The sequence below is a fragment of the Melanerpes formicivorus genome, unplaced genomic scaffold, assembly GCF_026170545.1.
Source record: "Melanerpes formicivorus ecotype bairdi unplaced genomic scaffold, bMelFor1.0.p_v2 SCAF_7, whole genome shotgun sequence".
Lineage (NCBI taxonomy): Eukaryota > Metazoa > Chordata > Aves > Piciformes > Picidae > Melanerpes > Melanerpes formicivorus.
The window spans coordinates 4,977,458-4,997,326 of NW_027142359.1; the positions used below are offsets into that span (position 1 = coordinate 4,977,458).

The 19,869-nt window shown below is 43.0% G+C and overlaps 1 protein-coding gene across 12 annotated transcripts in view; it reads left to right on the forward strand.

Annotated features, from left to right (window-relative positions):
* NFIA (nuclear factor I A) overlaps positions 1-19,869 on the forward strand; it is a 255,292-nt gene that overhangs the window by 5,941 nt on the left and 229,482 nt on the right. For all 12 annotated transcript variants that reach the window (XM_068140738.1, XM_068140747.1, XM_068140743.1 and 9 more), the window contains exon 2: positions 215-746. In XM_068140738.1, the coding sequence (XP_067996839.1) occupies positions 215-746 (532 nt within the window). The remainder of the gene's footprint in view (positions 1-214; positions 747-19,869) is intronic.

Below are 19,869 nucleotides of genomic sequence, written 5' to 3' on the forward strand. Positions count from 1 at the left end.
GGTTTGGGTTGGTGTGAGGTGAAGCAGGGATGTGGCGGTGGTAGAGTTGGGGTCCGTTGGTGAGGCGTACAGATCCTGAGGCCTGTAAAACACATAAGTACCTTCCTAATTCTCACTGTCCTAGTAAGCCCAAGAGCCTCATGTAAGCCCTGTTTCTGGAGGCTTTTTTGTTGATGGTTTCAGTGACACCGACCCTTCTCTGTAACTTTTTCAGGATGAATTTCATCCCTTCATTGAAGCACTTCTGCCTCACGTCCGAGCGTTTGCATACACATGGTTCAACCTGCAAGCCCGAAAAAGAAAATACTTCAAAAAACATGAAAAACGCATGTCAAAAGAGGAAGAGAGAGCCGTGAAGGACGAACTGCTAAGTGAAAAACCTGAGGTAAAGCAAAAATGGGCATCCAGACTTCTGGCAAAGCTCCGGAAAGATATCAGGCCTGAATTTCGGGAGGATTTTGTTCTCACAGTCACAGGAAAAAAGCCTCCGTGTTGCGTTCTTTCCAATCCAGACCAGAAGGGCAAGATGAGAAGAATTGACTGCCTTCGCCAGGCAGATAAGGTCTGGAGGTTGGACCTTGTTATGGTGATTTTATTTAAAGGTATTCCGCTCGAAAGTACTGATGGCGAGCGCCTTGTAAAGTCCCCACAGTGCTCTAACCCCGGGCTGTGCGTACAGCCCCACCATATAGGAGTTTCTGTTAAGGAACTCGATTTATATTTGGCATACTTTGTGCACGCAGCAGGTAAGTGCCTTTCTATACCACCTTCTCCAATTTTTGGTTTATCTCTGTGCTGGGTGCCGTGCCTTGATGGCGGCGGCTGCATGAGCTGGGGAGGGAGCTGGGGGAGTGGGTTATTGCCCTCCTGGGGCGATGAGGAGAGTGCCAAAATTCTCCTCCTTTTTTTTTCCCCCCTCTTTTTTTTTTTTCCCCCTTTTTTTTTTTTTTTTTTTTTATTGTGGGTTTTTAAGGTGCAGCTGTGTAGAAGCGGCTCTTGTTTTCCCGGAATTAACGGTGTTTCAGGCGCCATTCACAGGTGTTATCTTAAATGTTGTCCTAGGAGGGATCGCAGCTGGATATGACTTCCTTTAGCCTGATTTTGGGAAAAGCAGATTTTAATTATATATTTTATTATTATTTTCCTTTAATAAAATTTGTGTGTGTTATGCACAAAGTAGTCTGGGAGGGCTTGGGGTGCCTGAGGCCAGTGGGTTAGGAGTAGCAGGTATCCTCACTCCATGGAGCTGTGAAAATCTTAAAGGATTGGGTTCTGACAGAAAGGAGAAGACAGCCCCTCAATTGCAAACCTAGACATCAGGTCTGAGCAGCCATGAAACAACCCCTTGGGTAATCCTATGGGGAAAAAAAGGCACTTAACCCTGCCTTGAAATATCACAGTTTATACACTTAGAAGCTGAGCAGTTCATGAAACAAATTTCTGGACTCATAATATTGTGCATATTGGGTGACGGGGCTGAGATATTTTTGCCTGTGGTGAAAACCTTGAGATCTCTGACTCCAGCCCAAAGTATACCCTGCCCGCAGAGCAACTCGGTGTGCTCAGAGGATGTGTACTATGGTGACCGGATAAAATAATACGCTATTGTAGTTCTCCTGAGTGATTATATTGCAGAAAAATGTGCGTGTGTGAAGTGCTAGGCCCTGTTTTTCACGTATGGTATGCATAGGGTCCCCCTGGGCTTCAGCCTGACTTGCAAGTCGAGGGGCTGGAAAAAAAAAGAAGAGCAGAGAGGAATCATAGCAGTAGAAACAACTTCTATATAAATATATGTCAATAAGAAAGCTGAGCAAATTACAGCGCTGGCAGCTTGCACTTCCAATGCCACCTGGCAAGAACCTCCACCCACCCAATGAAGGGTCTTGCAGGAAGTTTTGTCTACCTCAGAGTTTCTCTCTGCTGGGTCCCTGCAGTGGTTGTTGTGAGAGACAGCGTCACTGCTGTGATTTTTACGGTACAATCCCTGTTCGGAAATAACTTTCGAGTATCCTCATGGTATTTCCTACAGATAAGCTACAAAATTTACTTTGCACTTCGATGTGATGTGATAAATCATATTGCACGTTTATGGCAAAGGGGAGCTAGGCAAATATCGTGGAAAATTATTTATTTGCTCTGCGATTTATGACAGGGCACAGTGAAGGAAGGATTACCAATTAATAGCTAACCAAAAGGAGGTTGGGGCTGGGGCATTGCAGGTCACCTCTCATTCCATCACTGGTCCCGAGGAGACCAGGAACTCACATCCTTCTTTGTCTGCCTCAGTTTCCTCTTCTGCACATCAGAGTGGGGTGATGCGCTTGCAGTGTTTTGATATCCCTGTCTTGAAAGCTGCTTTTTACTGCTCTACAATGCGCAGGTTTTTATTATTTAGGTGTATATGTAGTGTGGTCCCAGTAAATACCGCTCTTTATTGTGTTTCCTAAGTGAAAATCAGCCTTCTGCAGAATGCAAAATTTGTTAATAGAAAATAATAGTCTTGGTTTAGCCTGTCTGTAAGGTCACCAAAAATGTAGGACGGGAAGAAAAGGACCAGACCCAGAGGTATAAGTACTCTGGAAAGCTTAAAGAGATTCTCTCCTTGTAACCGCCAGGTAGTAGACATTATAAAAGTTCACTATTATGACTGGGGATATACCATCTTATCAGTACACTGTTGGCAAACAGTAGCCTTGATAGTAGTGAATTCTTATTTATTTCTACCTTCATCATCAACAGGCAACAACTACACTAACAGTTCATTGGACTAGACATTCGTTGCGGAAACTCAGCGTAAGGCCGAGGCACCTGTATTTTTGGGGTTAGATCTGGGGTTTTGTGTAAGCAGTAGTGCGCCGGTGCAGACCGCACCGCTTCCTGTGTTTGGCCGTTGTTTGCTGATTGCATGCATTGCATTGTGCTCTTAATGCAGTAGCGTGCACTGGCGCATTCTCTGCTAAACCTCACCAGGGAGGGGGACAAAATGATTTTGAGGAGGTGGCACAGCATGGTCGCCGACTGTATCGCCTTGTAGAGGTGTACCAAAAACCTCATGCATAGACTACCTTTTTTTATTCCCCCTTCTTTTCCCTTTTTTCCCCCCTCTCCGATGTATCCCAGCAGTCTTTGTTACACCTGAACATTGGCCAAGTTGACAGCCATTGGTTCCCGCAGACCCGCAGTAATGGCAGCTTGTGCCGGGTGCGCAACAGGAAAATTACAAAAGGAAAAAAAAAGAAATTAAGGATCCTTTGTCTCAAACTCCATCAGACTGCACTCCCCAAATATATGGACCACTTACTTATAAAGGAGGAAGTCGCCAGCGCAAATATTAGGTGGGCTGGTCAACTTACATATAGCGGATTTGACAAGCATCTGCTATAGTACAGAAGATTTGTAAACACTAAACAATGTTTTTACCTCCTTAAAAGTTTTGAGAAGTTGCCAGTATTGGCAGGAGGCACAGACTCTGAAACGTGCTCAAAGATACGTGCCAAAACCATTGTGACCTTTTCACCCATAGTGCTCGCTTCTCTTTTTCTTGGGGTTTTTTCCCGCTCTTTGTCGTCTCTTTATTTTTGTTGTCTTTTTGGAGAGGGAGAGTATTCTCTTCCAAGTTGCCCTTATTTGAGATGGCTTCAGCAGTGAGATGTCCCTTTCCTTCTAAACATATACAATAATTATTGCTCTGAATCCACTCTTTCTTTAGTAGGCACCATCATCTGTAAGGGAACACATGTGCACAGATTTAAATAGTGCTTCTTACAAAGCTACTGAAATCAATTATTCTCATTAAGAACTGTCTAGAAAGACAAAAATATGCAAATAGGGAAAGTGCATCTAATTTTTGTTTAAAAAATAATAATAATAAAAAATAAGAAAGGAAAGGAAGAGTGGTGTTTTGAGAATTAGAGGTTGACCAAAAACACATATTGAAGTCTAGAGTATTGCTCTCAGTTTGCAGTTTCTAATCAGCTTAACTAAAAGCAGGCGGCATTTTCATACCCTGAACTTGGGTTCGCTTTTTAGTTTTCACTTATTCTGAGCTTGTATCAAATGACAAGTTGGAAACCATTGTGGCAAACCGTTTTCTTTGTGGGAGTCAAACAGTAAAGCTAATTTATGACCGGTCCTTTACCAGATGATCTGTATCAGAATCTACAATATACTAGGCACGTGGCAAGGTCACAATTTAAGTTGTTAAGGTCACAACCTTAGCCACCAGGCATTTGACCTTTTAGATAAAGTTAACCTTTGTTCATTAGTAGGCACTCAACCGAGAACTTTCTGGAGTTTTTTACTGCTTTGGAGTCCCTTCTGCTAATGTGATCAGATTGGAGAATAGATTCACAATGGTAGTAGTTAAATTTTGCGAGAGGTCACAGTTTTTAGAGACTTCTCCAGTGGACGAAGCTGGATGGCAAGCCAGGAGGCGATGCTGCAATGCCTGATTTGTTTTTTTGGACGGCCATCATTATGCGCCCCAGGCGAGAATTAAGCTGGCGAGGTATTTGTGACAGAGAAAATCTTTTAATCTTTCAGAACGACATTAAAAAAGTCCCACATTTAAGAAAAATCTAGGGAGAGGGATTAATTTACTTGAGACCTTTTGTTTGTTTGTTAGAGTAGAAGCCAGCGAAGGTGCAAGAAGTCAGCCTTGTGTCTGCGACTGTGAAAATTTACTTAGCTTCTAAATATGCTCTGTGGCTAATTGCCTGGGCAGTAGTATCTAGCACACGACCTTGAACTTTTCAGCAGACCCATTTTAAGTTCTCATCAGTGGATTTCAAACATTTCTACTTGAGGCACTGCAAAGAGGCATCAATGGGAATAACCCAAAGATTGGTTAATGCAGCAAACAGCGGCAGATAGCCAAAACACCCATGGAGGTATGGGGGGGAGTCAGAAAGGTACATCAGGCTGTGCGCCCGTAATCTTTTAGTACAATTGGTATTGATTGTTGCTGCATTAATCCTGTTAATAGCTGCAGCCAGTTCGGCATGTTGCAGCGATGTGAGAGGTATCCGGACAATACTCTACATCACCAAAAGAGCTGTTGCAGTGTCTTCAACTCCTCAGCCCTGCTTTGCAAAAGTGGAGCGTTCGAAGGTGGAAACTATTGCCGGCTCTTACAGAAACACACACCATATTGTTTACTTAATTATGCCGTAGCGAAGGCTCATTTTTAATTATTTAGCTGACTTTCTCGCTTTGCTGTGATCCCACATTTATTATTTAATTTGAAAATCAAAAGGGCCTCACCACTGTTAGTTTTTTGATGGGTTTCACTTTTGTTTTGGCTATGTTATTGTCATTCCATCATACAGTAATCCAGATAGCCATGATATGCAGATTGGCCAGATGGTCATGTTAACAGATTGAGAACCCACTTCCCACTGCTAAAGAGCAGGTGTAAGATCAGTGGGCTTTTTTTTTTCCTTCCTCCCCCCCCCCCCCCCTTTCCTCTCAAGTTTCAACCAAAATGCTCTTTAGACAGCTCATAATGGCAGTTAAGAACCACAATTCAAACAGTGTTTGTTCTGTGTAGACAATATGTAATCTATATGTCGTTTTTTATACGCATCTAAAGACTTTTAAAGCATCTGTGACATTCCTTCATATATGAGGATTTTGAAAACCTACAGCCTGTGGTTGGTCCAGCGTATGCCCAAAATGGTCCTTAAAGTTTTGCTTCCCATGACAACAGTCCCTACACACAGACAGATTACTTTTACTAAAAAATGCTCAGCCAGCTTTGCAGCAGGTGTTTCACACTCTCTCCCCATACAGGGCTCCCTGCTCAGTTCATTTCATGTTTGGGGGTTAAGAACAGTGTTTTTTTCTCCATTAATTTTTGCCACAGTGAGACATCTGTAGTTTTAAAGAAAAAAAGGGAAATGAAGACATCTCTCAGTATTTCTGCTCTCAAGGAGTACCTAGAGAAGTCAGATCTTGCATTGCTTTAGCTGTATAAAAAATGCCTATAAAAAGTCAGTGGTGGGAGCTTGGGTCTGTATCTTAGGAGAGGTGGGGAGATGACAGCTACAAGCTCTTTGACACTTCAAATTTCATGCACTCACGCATCACACGCGTGCATGAAACCCGGGGATCTACACACCCCGCTTGGCTCAGAAAGATATCTCCATCTCTTGGTGCTCTCCACTTTGGGGAGCAGGACCAGCCGCTTTCTGCAGCCATGAGCAGGGCAGTAGCTGACAGAAGCAGGATTTAGGTGGGACAACTGCTCTCCCAGTGCAGCGGTAACTGAGCTAGTGAGTATCCGTGATAATTCAGATACTAACTGGTGCGGCACTCGGGACGGTCTGCTCTATCATGAACCCCTGGCAGGAGTTCAGTCATGTGGTTTAGCTTTCCCCTTTCTCCAACAACAGCAACAACAAATAAACACGGGATAAAGATGTACTTCATATGCCCAGGATGTTTTCCAGGTGATGGGCTCAGCCGGTATAAGGGCTGTTATTCCATACCTCCCTGCCCTGGCAGGCTTCAAGGTGCAGAAGCAGGAGAAGCCTTTGAGTGGTAAGAAAGTTGCCCAATGCTGCTGGCTTGTCTACAAGTGACTGCACTTTTATATTTCCCTTCTTTTCCACCCAATGATGAATAGCATTAATTTAGATCTATTTAAGGCGAGTGTGGGAGAAACCACAATCTTTGTTGTGGTCACTGCTGTACACAGCGGGGCTGAGTGTTTCTCTTGGTTGAGGCCTCAAAGCTGAATCTGGAGAGCCCAAAACATCGTGTCAGCTTTTCAAACCCTTCAAAGAGACAGTGGAATCCTAATTGTTCATAAAACCCACTATTTATTATTACAATTATGTATTTTCTTCCCATTCAGATGTAAAGGAAAGGGCATCCCTTGCTTTCTGTGTCTTGAGCTTCTTCACAGCTCCTCCTCCTCCCCTCCATGCTTTGGGTTCAGGCACTGGCCACGGCTTTCGCAACCAGCAAACAAACCCCAGCCTGCTGCTCTGTAAACCCTCAAGCTCTCCCCGGAAGCCTGTGCTTTGACACATCCCAAAGTTGGACTCTCCAGGGCTTGGGGACTATCCTTGGTGATATTGCTTTTGGGGCATCCTTGTTGGAAACCACGGGTCCAACTGCCCCCACTCCTTCTGTGCAGGCAAGGGCTGGAGCTACTGATTAAATTACAGGCTGTAAATTCAGGGTAAATTATTTTAGCCTCCTAACAGCAGCTGACCCTGAAGTTTTCCTTATGACAGTGAGGGTTGTTGGTGGGCTAAAATGCATTTAATTGCTTTGTTTTTTCCCTTCATGTGATGCTCTTCATTCATTTCATCTTTGTGTATTGTTAATTATCACCTGCATATGGTGGCCAACAAAAAATCCCACCTGGGATTGGCATGTGGGTCATGGTGCCTGTCATGTGTGGAGTAATTTTATCCCAGCAAGTTCTTTGGGAGCAATATATGCCTGATTGCAAGGGCAGTGCCCTGGCCGATCCCCTCACTAATTAATTTTGAGGAGATAACCATAGTTACTATTTTTCAGAAGTGTTTCTAGCTAGCATGGGTCTGTGTCCCCACCCAACGATGGCTGTGGGTGCTTGAGCTCAGCCTTCCATGTGGCATCATTGCAGCTTGGCATGAAGGAGGACATGGGCCCTGTAGAGCATGTGGGTTTGGGCTGGATTTGTTGCTGCTGTCTGTGAAATAGACCAGGGCCTCCATTTTGTGTGCCAGACTCCTGTGTGCGAGTACAAAATGGAGAGCTGCACAGTTGAGTTCTGGCTGTGGTGAAACACGGAGGCATGCGTTGCCCGCAGTCCCTGCTCTTCTGCATACACACAGATCCAGGCCAAGGCCCAGGATCAGGTATCCTGACCCTATACATCCATAGGTTTCTCCAATGAGGGTCTCAGTCTCTTCTCCAAGTCCTTAATATCCACACTTCTGGTCTGAGTGCTTTCCTGGTGTGGTGTCCAGCTGGCATGTTGGCTCTTTGGGTTGGTGCAAAGAGCCTGGGGAAGTTGTTTCTCCTTCCTTGCGGACTTTGGTATACATCAGTGCCATTAGATTAGCAAGATAAAATCAAGACGGGTTTAATGACATGCCATTCTGAAAGTTTCCTGGACTTCATTGTTCATAACTTGGACCTGAGTCGGGTTATTTACACTTGAGGATTAAAAAGCTGCAAACAACTGTGTGATTTTGTTTTGGTTTTGTTGTTTTTTTTAGGGGCTGAAAGCAATTAGCATACGTGGGTAGGAGGATACACGGCGTGTCTGCGCTCCTCTAAAATATAAATCACAGTTATTTAATTACGTTTTGAGAGGGCAGATTTAGGGATAGACTGCAAAATGCATTACCTATTATACCAACACGATAATCTTATTAACCTTGCTTTCTACTTTTTAATTTTATTGTGCACCCTGTACAACTCTTATGATATCAAAAATAATTACTGGGAGAATACATGATGTCAGAGGTCCGATATGACATTTGTCTTCACAAGTGAGGAGACGGCGATCTCCTGCATCACATAGCAGTACGGGAAGCATCTAGCAGGTCCACACCAGAGAAAGGAAGCCAAGATATGTATGATCAGATGCTATTTAACATGTATATAAGCATGGGCTTGGAGATTTGTCTTATAGCTGAGGGACAGGCTTGACCAAACTCGATGCCATTCAGCATCTTCGGGCCTCCTGCAATAGAAGGGCTGAATGTTTCATTTGCGATGTGCCATACAACTGCTGTAGGTGAGCCCATCATTTCAGAGCAGCCCCAAGCCCAGTTGGATCTCCTGTTAAAACCTGTGTTCTTCAACCCATCCCTTCTCAGGGCAACACCTCTCTCTTTTTTAAAATTTTTTTATTATTATTTTTATATCCATCTCTCCTAATGTTTGATGTGTGTTGTTATATCCCCCTTTATTTTGTGAGGGAATGGGTGAGGGTGATGGGTGAGGGGAAACAAATGCCATAATAATATCCCTTTTCAGAAGAATATAGTTTAATTTTGTGTGTGCGTGCAGCAGCTGCCATTGGCAAGCTGTCATCTTTGTTGCCATGGGCTTTTTTTTTTTTTTTTTTGCATGCGTGCCAGAACATGATTGGATGTTTCAGCATGTTCATGTTTTGGGGTGAAATATATCTGTAGTGAAGTATAAAATGATTATGGGGTTGGTGGATGTCCAAGGCAGGGTTATTTGGCCAGGTGAGCTGGTTGTGCTGGAGAGGATTGTGTGAGTAGGGTGCTTGGTGTTTGTTTGGTCAATGAGATAAAATTTGCTGGTGCTCTGAATTTTTTTGATGATGTAAAGAGATTGTTTGAAAACATAGGAAGGTATATCACTGAGGTCTTTTCCAGCATGAACCACAGTGGTAAGGCATTGGTGCTACCTGGCTAGAACCGGTCAGTGGGTTTCTCCTGCTCATCTCACTTGCCTGGTGCACACACGCCATGGGAGGTCATATCCATCCCTGCTTCTCACTGACATTGCAAGGAGGTGGACAGTGGCACCAATGAGTTTGTGCTGCCTGAGGGCTTGTGGTGTGAGTGGGGACAGAGCACACCTTCCATGGGACATAAAACTTAATGTGACATCACCCGTGAGAGCTGTACACCTGCCACCATGGCACTTAGCCCTCACCACAGAGGTGCTGCAGCCAGCACTTTTTCTGCTCCTTGGTTTCCTCCATTTGTCATATTCATAACACACCTATAACATCAGTACCTAAACAAAGGCTAAATCTGCTCTCCACCATCCTCTGTACTGCACATCTCTCTTCTGGTCCCAGCCTCTATAACCTCATGTTAAGTACAGTTGGACTCAGTGATCTCAAAGGTCTTTTCCAATCTAAATGATCCTAACTTGCAGGAGTGCCCAGGAAACCCACCATGTGGCTGCTGGGATCATCACTAGGTGCAATACACATTTGCAAACATCTTCAAAGAACCTGCTTGGGCTTGGACTAGTCCTAAGCTGAAACACTCAGCCAGGGAAACACTTGTAGGATGATCGCGGACACTGTGCACAGTCCGTTGAAAGTTTCAGGAGAAAGAAAGGACCAAGAACTAAGTGTGAAGTGCTAAGGCAGTGCCATTTCTGTTGTGTTATTCTGTGTCTACAGATCTAGTCCTGTGTGTGAGGCACAGATAATGAGCTGCATGAGCTTTGTCATAAATATCACATCTAGTTAAATTACCATTTTTTTGTGTTTAAACCAGTACCTGTGTTACAAAACACTTTGTAATGTTCTGGAAGAACAGGGATGAACCCTTGTGAAGGTATCAAAAGGCAGCTTAGGTAGTTGCTGCATTTATTGTCAAGATGAACCCTTACTAGAGATTTTACAGTCGAAACACTTTGTCAGTCAGATTTCATCCTAAGAATACTTGCTTGAAATTTTGCCTGATCTTTTTACCCAATATGGTTTTAATTTGATATAGAAAAAATTTGCCAAATTCCTGAAAGATACTGGAAAATTAGGGTAAAATTTAAATAGAATTCAAATTTATTTATTTATTTATTTAAAGGCAAAGTAGTTTCAAGTAAATCAGAAGAATTAATTCTTTGTATCGGGATGGTTTTCTGAAGCCCAGCTATTGTTGCAATCCCTTCTAGGGAGGATAGCCACTGCAATGCTTTTATTGTGTGACAATGAGGACTTTGCCTGATGCGATGAGGACTTCATTAAAAATAGCCAACAAACCTATTTACATTTGTTTCTCTGTTAAAAAAGTAGAAAGTAGTGATGGCTGAGCTCGAAAGTAAAGCCTGTTTGATTTTATTTGAAAGCTTCACAAGTGGCTTGCTGGGCTGTAGGAGGATCAGCCTCAGTAGCAGCTGAAGCCTTGTGGGTGTAGGCTGAGTATTGTTGGGAAAGTTGGGAAAAACACTGGGCAGAAGTGGGGTTTTTGTGGTCAAAGCCTTTGGTTTTTTCCCAGAGAGAATGCATCCATCTGGATACGTTCCTGTGTGACCCGCACTAGACTATACGGTCCGGCTCTGGCAGAGGGGTTGGAATCAAAGATATCCAGAGGTCCCTTCCAACCCCTAACATCCTGTGATCCTGTGAACAGCCCTGGTTTAGGTTCTTCCTAGACAGATGCAGCTATAGACACCGAGCTGGGGAGCTCAGTGCTGTTTAGGGATGTGGCTTTACACCTCAGAAGTGCATCTTCAAGGTGTCTGTAGATGCACAAGCATAATTTGTAGGCAGAATAATATGTGCAACACCCACTTTCAACATAGACATTTTTATTCTCTTTCTGGTCAAAAAAACTAGAGGTCAAAATCATGATGGGAACTGAGAGTAGACCAGTTGCTTTCCACATACAACCTTTATTAATGAAAACTCTTCTGAATAGAAGTAATATGGCTCTCGGCAGTGAGCAGTCCCAGAGTATGAAGCTGTCTGCCTGTGGGATGGGAATGGTGATGGTGCAAGTGGGATCCCTATCCCAGTGTGGAGCTTGGTGATCTGACTGGGCTGAAGACTGAGTGCTGCAGAATGAGACGTGCACAAGTCCATGAACCATCCTGAAGGATGCTGTAGGCATTGCTCTGGAGAAAATAAGTATCTAGAATTTTCATTATTGAATGTCTGTAAGGTAGGTTTTTCCATGAGACAGGGTGATGAGAAAGTTCTGCTTTTTCTCCCTATCCCCAACTGGATCTCTCCCCACTGTTGCTCTTTGCAAGTGGCTTTGTTTGCCTGTGGCTTGGGGCTGAGTTATCCTTGGCTACTTGGTGCCTTCATCCCTGCTGTGGATCACCAAGCTTGTGTGGCCCAGCCTGGCTTGGAGTCTCAGCTGTGCTGCTGTTGGCAGCTGCACTAGGTGTAGAGAAGGCACAAGAGCCAGGCGATGCAGTCAGGGTCTTTGGAAAGAATGAAATGAAAAGGGGATGTTACTATCCACCCAGTTCTGAAGTGTGCAGCAGCTCACTGGAGTTGACAAATGTGCCTTGAAAGCCTCAAAAAACTTTCTCTGGTTGCACAAGCAGTATTAAGATTAATAATATTTCCTTGTTAAAAGAGATGAAGAATATCTCACTGTCTTGCCCATGTACATCCTTTTTTGAACAAGCTTTGTCCACCTTAGCAACTTCTCCAGGGAACTTTCCAGCTCCATGCTGGGTCCACTGGTGCAGCTGAAGGACGGGTCAATGGCCATGGAAGCGTTTAACATTTTAATTGCCTACCTACACCAATTGCTGTGATGACCTGTTTGTTTGGATTATATCTCTTTTTCATATTTAAAAAAAAATAAATAAGTAAACAAAGGAAGTACAGTGCTGTGCACAGAACAGTTATTAAAAACAGTTGGGAAGCATATAAAAGGTACTGTTTGTGTGAGAAACGGGACAGCTGTGATGGTCTATTGGGAAAGTGTGTACAGATGGTGGTAGGGAGGGGAATGATGACTACATGGCTGATAAATGAAATACAAAAAGCATTAAATTGGTGATCTTTTTAAAGAGTACACTTTTGGTTAGCTTTTTTGGTGCATCATTAGGGCTCTTTGTCTGCCTCTTATTTAGCCAGGAAGTGCGACTGTCTTCACACATTTGTGGCTCTGATTTTGTTTACAAATAAGGAGTCTGTTTAATAAATCACATACCATGGAATTATTAAAGAAGATAATTAAGCACATGATTTTCCCGATGTTGGGAATGACACAGGAATCGTCCCGAAGACCGGACAATACCACAAATGCAGTTGGGCTCGAATTAGGGATGGTAAAACACGGGGTTTCCTGCAGCCTAAACTGATTTCTTTGTTTTGCAAGAAACGGGACTGGCAGCGTGAGCCGGGTTTGGGGAGCAAAGCTTTGGTGTTTCAAAACCATGGAAGGCAAATTGCTCAGCATTCTGTCTTCATTTGAAATTAATTTATGCTACTGAGAGTGGTGGCACCCAGTGACCGATACCTGACTCCGGTATCTGGGGGATGGATGGCTCCCTCGCCCAAATAGGAGTCTCTTTCAGAGCAGGCAGTGAAGGAAAGAGAGAGAATCAGAGATAAAATTTTCCCTTGTAGTTCATAAAAGAGACATCCCCATCTTCCAGGCCTTAGCAGAGCTTTATAACGTGCCTTATTGTAGAGCTCACTTATTGGGGACTAATGGAAATGAAGGCAATACCTGAATAATTCTACACAGTGTTATAAAGTAGAGATGGTCCTCAAATGCTGCACACCTCAGCACAGAGAAATTTTAAACTAATAGGCAAATTCATTCCCCCTCTTCCTGGTGTTTCATCCAGTTTCCAGCTGAAATAATCCCGGTTTCCCTTTGCCTTCCCTCTCACCCACCCGTCGCTTTGTGTTCCTGCTCATTGTTTCTGGGTGCCATCAAGAGATAAAAGCACTTTCCTTAATAATAAATAGTCTTTGGTAATGCTGCGCTTTTCCACAACCCAGCCCAATGTCCGGCCACCCCATGAGTTCCAGCCATGTCATTGTCCCTTCCTTGGATGGGACAGACCATCAGCAACCTCGGCACACTCTTTAAGGGGTGGCTTCAAGAGCTGCACAAATGGGCTTCAGAGAACTTCCATAAGAATAAGCTACTCAGAGGAATTTTTTTCCAAAGCCCTATTGGTTGCAGCCTTATGATGCTCTGAATTTTGTTGATTTTATAAACCTTCCAAAACTTTGCTCTCCTGAAACGGTACCACAAACTCCTCTTGTTACCAGACTTGATGAATGACAAGTTTCACTGTGCCTTTTTTTGAGCCAAGTAAATTTCTTGTGTTTTCTTGAAATATAGAAGAGGGGAAAATTATTATTTTTTTTTTTTTTAAAGGCTTAATGTGAAGAAAATGTATGACACCCTGATAGATTGCTTGGGACTGCAGTGCAGTAATTGTACAAAGTAGGCTGTGGGTTTTTTTTGTTGTTTTTTTACAGATGCAATGTATTAAAAAGAACAATAGACAAAGGGGCATATAGCACGGGGACAGAGAGACCATCTTGACCAGCATCTACAGATTTGTTCTAAATTTCAATTATTAAATATCACCAAAATGTATTTTTTGTAGTAACGCTGTACATTTGCTTGGCTGATCTGACCTTGAGTAGTTTGTGGGGTTCTTGGACATGTTGTCCATAAATACACTTCACCTCTTACCAAGAAAACAGTCCTGTCATTTGTGAGTCATGATAAAGGGACAGTTTAGGATATCTAGGCACGTTTGAACTGCAGTCAGGTGAAGATGATTCCTCCTAATGTTTTTTTTTTATCAGTATGAACGTGTCTTCTATAGCTTTGCTAAGTAGACCAGTCAAGAGGTCTTCCAAGAACTGTACTGGTGGGTACCCCAGAGGTGATAGAAACAAGCTGTGATTTGAGATGCTGCTGTGGTGCCTCCTGATGGTACCAGCCCCATGTCAGTCCTGGCCTTGCAAGTGGCCGCTGACAGCACAATGTCATCAGCTGGAGACACAAATGAGAATGTGTTTTAGGTCTGAGGTCTCTGTCTCCTTGTTCACCATGCAGAGCATGTATGGCACAAGGTGCCCACTTAACAAACCTGTCAGGGGAAAGGCTGATTTGTCAGCCAGCTTGCATAGAAGTGGTTTTACTACTATCCTTGAGAGCATAATTAGTCTCTGAGCTGCTTGGGCCGGGTGCATGGATCTCCTCCAGAGTGGAGTGTCCGGGTGCAGAGTCCACCCGTGTTATTCACCCACTATTTTGGTCTCTCTTTTGGGATGTGCTGCCAACAATGAGGGAGGGGACAGAGATGAAATGTACAGGTTCTCTTCGTACTGCCCTGAGCTTTGAAAGAAAAGGTTCGTTCTTACTGAAGCAGTGATTTGCGGCCTTGATTAGTTACTAGTTTTACCCTCACAAAAATAATTTTCTAATGATCACAGTTGATGAGAGAGCACAGCTGTGTTGCATGGCTATGATTTCCAACTTGCATTTCCAAACTTTTATTACGATTTTTTGCTGTAGGGGACTTAGTCCCGGCTGTGCTCCATTTGAGACTGGGTAGTGCCCAGTCCCAGAGTCAGAGCCCTGTCCTTGGCAGGGGCTTGGCAGAGCAGTGATACTGCCATCAGCAAACTAGAGGAAAGCAACTATTAAAAGTAGAAAGCTGTTAAGCAGTCAGGTTTTTATTATGCTTTAGTGTTTTGTTTAAGTCTCCTCTTAATTGGTTGATTAATGTAAGCGAAGTCCTTTTCTCCCCCACCATCTCTACAGATGGCAAATGGTAGGTCCCAACTGTCATTGTGTGCAAAAAAGGTTATGGTTCAAAGTCAGAGATACAGAGATACCACGATAATCAATCATAGGAACTTGTCTTGCTGTGCCTGGCCAGGCAAAAGTTAGGCTTGGTGGTGATATTCCCTCCAATCCCATCCGGAGGAATTTCTTCTCATTTGATTTCAGTGGAGGGAGATGAGTGGCCGCAAACTTCTTCCTGCTGTATCTGGGGTGTTTCAATAAATCCAGGCAGAGCCGCAAGCAGCCACAGTGCTGGTGAGCACGGCTAGGGCTTTTCTTCTCCTCGACATCCTTCTCCTTGGTGCAGGGTCTGTGCAGGAGCAGGAGGTGCTGCCTGAGAACCTTGCTGCTGAAAAATGAGCCCAGAAGAAATGACAGCATCATGTCTGCTTTAGAGAATTACCTTCAAATACGTATCTTTTAAACTTTTAAAAAATTATTTTATTTAGTTTTTTTTTTTTTTTTTTTTTTTTTTTTAACGTAAGAGGATGATTTATTAAGGCTAACTTCCTTCTCAGGATGAAGCATAGAATTATGTTTCTGGTATTGATCCATAAAGAGGATTTGCATTTTATTCATACTATAAAAGTGCTTTTAATGGAGACATTGTGGTAATTGAATTTATACTGTGTGTAACTATTGAAGTATCTTTTTAATTATTTTATGTTATGTAATACAATAACTAAATCTAAAGCCTGTGAAAGGTGATGGCTGTAGTCTGTCCTTAGGAGTAACATATATAGCTTTTAATATTCTAACGGTGGAATGCAGTTAAGGACATTCTTTATTTGAGGAAAAAAATAAAAAAGGAGAGAGGGAGAGAGAGAGAGAGAGAGAGGAGAAAGATTTCATTACATTCAGCACAGTATGAGACTAAGTCAAAGTAGTTTTGCTAATTAAATTCAATTGCTATCCATTAGACCAATGGAATGAGATGAATCTACCATATAGCTGACACAGCACAGGTATGCAATTTGGCTAAATGGCCATTTCTGAGCTGCAGCACGCCTTTCTCCGCTCGCTCGTTTTTCCAGGCTCACAGTTTCCACTCAGAGAGAAGTTGAGCAGCCCCCAACACCTCTCGGGGAGCATGGACATACGTTTGGATGAGGCAGGCTTGTTGGGCTGCTGGTCAGTTCAAAATGTACTGGAGTAAGCAGAAAGTCCAAAGGTGGTGGGGAGATGGTTGGAGGATTTTTCAGGGGGGTTGATTCATGGATATTTTCTTTTCTTTGCCCTTTCTCTGCAATGGACTCGTTGTGTTGCTTATAGCTGCATATAGTTGCATATCTAGAAAAAGTCTCAGTTACCCAAATGACTTGAAAAGCAGTGAGCAGGGTGCATTTGCTGGCGGTTTGGTGAAACGTGCTACTTGGGGATGTCAGACGGAGAAGTCTCCTAGCCCAGTGAAATGACAAGAATACCTTCTCAAGCACTGGCGGAGGCAAAATGTTGACAGCCAGCAAGCCTGCGATGCTGCTGAGCGCACAGATTTACACTTCCTGCCAAGATTAAAATGGGCTAAACCCAAAATGGGTATTGGGGATTGTCACTTTAGGAAGAAATAATGCCTTGGCATAATGCAAAGAGGCAAAGGCTGCGATTTGCCTTCCCATGCTTTTATTTCCTGAGATCTCACAAGCTCACATATGATGGTCAGTGTCATTGAGTCAGGGATGGCAGGATGGGAAAATAAAATTAAGGCAACGAGGGTGAAACATTTTGCACCTCTCTTTTTTGCATGCTGGAGCTCAAGTTCTAGTTTTGCCTCTGGTTGGAGCAAAGTCTGGGGACTTTGGTATGTAAGAAGCCCCTGAACTTCACTTTCTGATTTTGATTAACCGCTGATGCAGTGTGTTTTCCTTCAAGCTATATTTAGTGAAAGGGAGAAGAAAAAAATCACCAAGTTGGGTTGAAAAAGAAAGACCCAGCAGAAAACTGGTCATTTAAGCCTCTTTTTTTGCTATCTGGTATCCTTAAATTTCCTTCTGAGTGCAACCGGTGATGCTTTTTATGATCAATCTTTGGGGTCAGGATATTTGCTCAATAGAAACCAGACAAGTAAATGTGAAGAATAGCATCCTGCTCTAAAAGAAGGAAACAATTAAACCTCCTACTTTGTTATTTACAGTAACTACCTTTTTTGAACAATTGTAGAAGTTCCAATGAAAGTAGCAGTGTGAAGAGGGAAATGTGGGAACTTTCATTTGTCAAGACTTTGCATTTCTTCTGCTTTATAGCCATCAGAAAAGAGATTGTTGTGCATTCTATTAAATACTGCCAGTATGATTAATTTAAAGGGTTACATTTTATTGAACCCTAGTGTAGATGTTCTTTGTCAACTCACATTCACTGCTAGTTAGAGTGTGTGTCGCATTTATCAAAACTTTCTGGAGCCCCTCTCACCTCATTAGCATGTGAATCTCTATTGAGCAGTTAATGTCCGTTACAGCGAGAGTGCTCAATTCTTGTTTTCAATAAGCCGGTTGTAAAATGTCAGACTGTCACTTACAATATAAAAAAGCAAAAATGATGGTATTTGTAAAAATGTTATCACCTCATAAAAACAAATTGTAAAGACATGAAAGTGATCTTGGTATGCTTTGCTTTCAGAAGTGAGTTAGCACAGCTGCTTTAAATACCAGTTGTCTGGATTCCCACACTTTCCTACCAATGGAGAGGTTTACACAAGCATAATTTAAGTTACAATTACCCTAATTAACATCTCATTTGCATAAATTGTTGAAGTCAAAACAACAAAGAATTGCTTAAGAAGCTTAACCCTATTTGTCCAAAATAGAGAGATGAGTTTTCACTTTGCAATCAAAATTGGCAGGTTCATTATGTCAGAGCTAGAATAGAAACTGAAGTTATACTATTAATTAATACTCTACATTTTTATGATGGGGCTGTGCTTCTCCTGTTTACAAGGTGCAAGATCTCCAAACATCCTGCTCTTGATGTTGGATGTGCAGAGCTGTCAGGTGGGGAGTCTGTAGAGTACTTCTGGAATTAGTAAAACTCAGCTCTGTGTCCCTCATCCCTCTCCTTTGCACATACGGGCAAATCCCAGCTTAGTCTCCTCATCTGGGATGAAGACTAGAGGAGATTGCTTTCTGCTTTGGCTGGAATGGGAACTGGGGAGGAGATCACATCCACTATAGGCTGAAAACTTTTATTTTGGGAAGGAGGGTTTGTAAAATGATGTGAAAAGGCCAAGTAACAGCAGTAACAATAGTGATGATGGGTAGAGAGATCCTTTGCCCCTCCATGACAGAGCTGGTATTTTGCAGACTTGCCGAGGCCACTCTAAGTTTTGGCCCTTATCTTGGAATACAAAAATGCAGAGAAAGATAATTACAAAATAAAATTTTGATACCATTTATTTAGTAAACCCACATCTAATCTTCCAGTTATGGTTTTGGGGAGCTGATTTAGAGGAGCTTCCAGTGCTTGTGGCTAAATCCTGGCCCTGTGCTCTGATCTTTTGATCATCTGATTCCTGGTCATTGCCTCCTGTGGGCAAAGAGCACTACTGGGACTTAGACCAAAGCTGATGAAGGTGTGGAGAGTTCCCTTGGGCACTCACTCTCCTGGGTAGTAAAACTGGTCTGCTGCTTTTTTATAACTGTTTGCTGAAAAAAACCAACATTTTATGTTCCTCTGACACTGTGTGTGTGTGCAGGGTGCTGCTGGAGCTGTTGGTAGGGGTGGTGACACTTGGAGATTCGAGCTGAAGTGAGACATGGGGAAGCTTGCTAGCCCCTAGGGTTGGAGCGTGGCAGGGGATTTTGATCAGCTGTCAGGTACCTGTGTGCCAGTGCTAATGAAAGCGTTCTCAGTCACCAGGGCTGTATTTTCCTTCCTTGTACCATCTTGTTGCATTTTCATTAGCAAAGTCAGACTGAATGCGCATTAACCCAATAAAATTCTTCCTGTGGTTTGGCATCTACTCTCATCAGTGCCCTGAAGATGGAGATTATCCACTGGTGTCTGCAAGTAGGTGCTGGCATGAATTGGGTCAGGCTTTGAGCTTGGTTTTAACTTGAGGCTGAGCCTGCTCTGTGAAAAGCTTTGCAAAGCCAAGCTCATGGTGAACTTATAATTGCAAACCAGCTGAACCAGAGATGAATCTTGCCTACTGGTTCTGCATATTCCTTCTTAAAGATTGCATTATAATTGAGCGGTTGACTTTCGCGCCACGCTCTTTTTTATGAGCAGGTGATTACACAGTGTACGGGCGCTTACACTCTGAACATGAATGGATCTGCCAGTTCTACTACAGTACTCTTTATAAAATAACAAGGCTTACCAGGTGGCAAGAATTGCATAATTGAATTGGACTAAATCCTGGTTTTCCCAACCCAGAGCAGTTACACTTAGAAGTAAATTACAATTAAAAGAGACAGAATGTTTCCGTTGTATTAAGAATCCTTAATAACAAACTTTTCATCCATAAGGCTCTGTTCTATTCCTGAAGCGTGAGAGAAATTGCTGTGTGTCTAACTACCCTTAATGCTAATGGGAGCCACATACATAAATCCCCACGCAGCAATGGCAGAACAGACCCCAGATGCCTTTAAAGAGGAAAGTGCTTGTAGGGGATGAATAGAGACACGAGTCTGTTGGTCCCAGTAACATCTGCTCT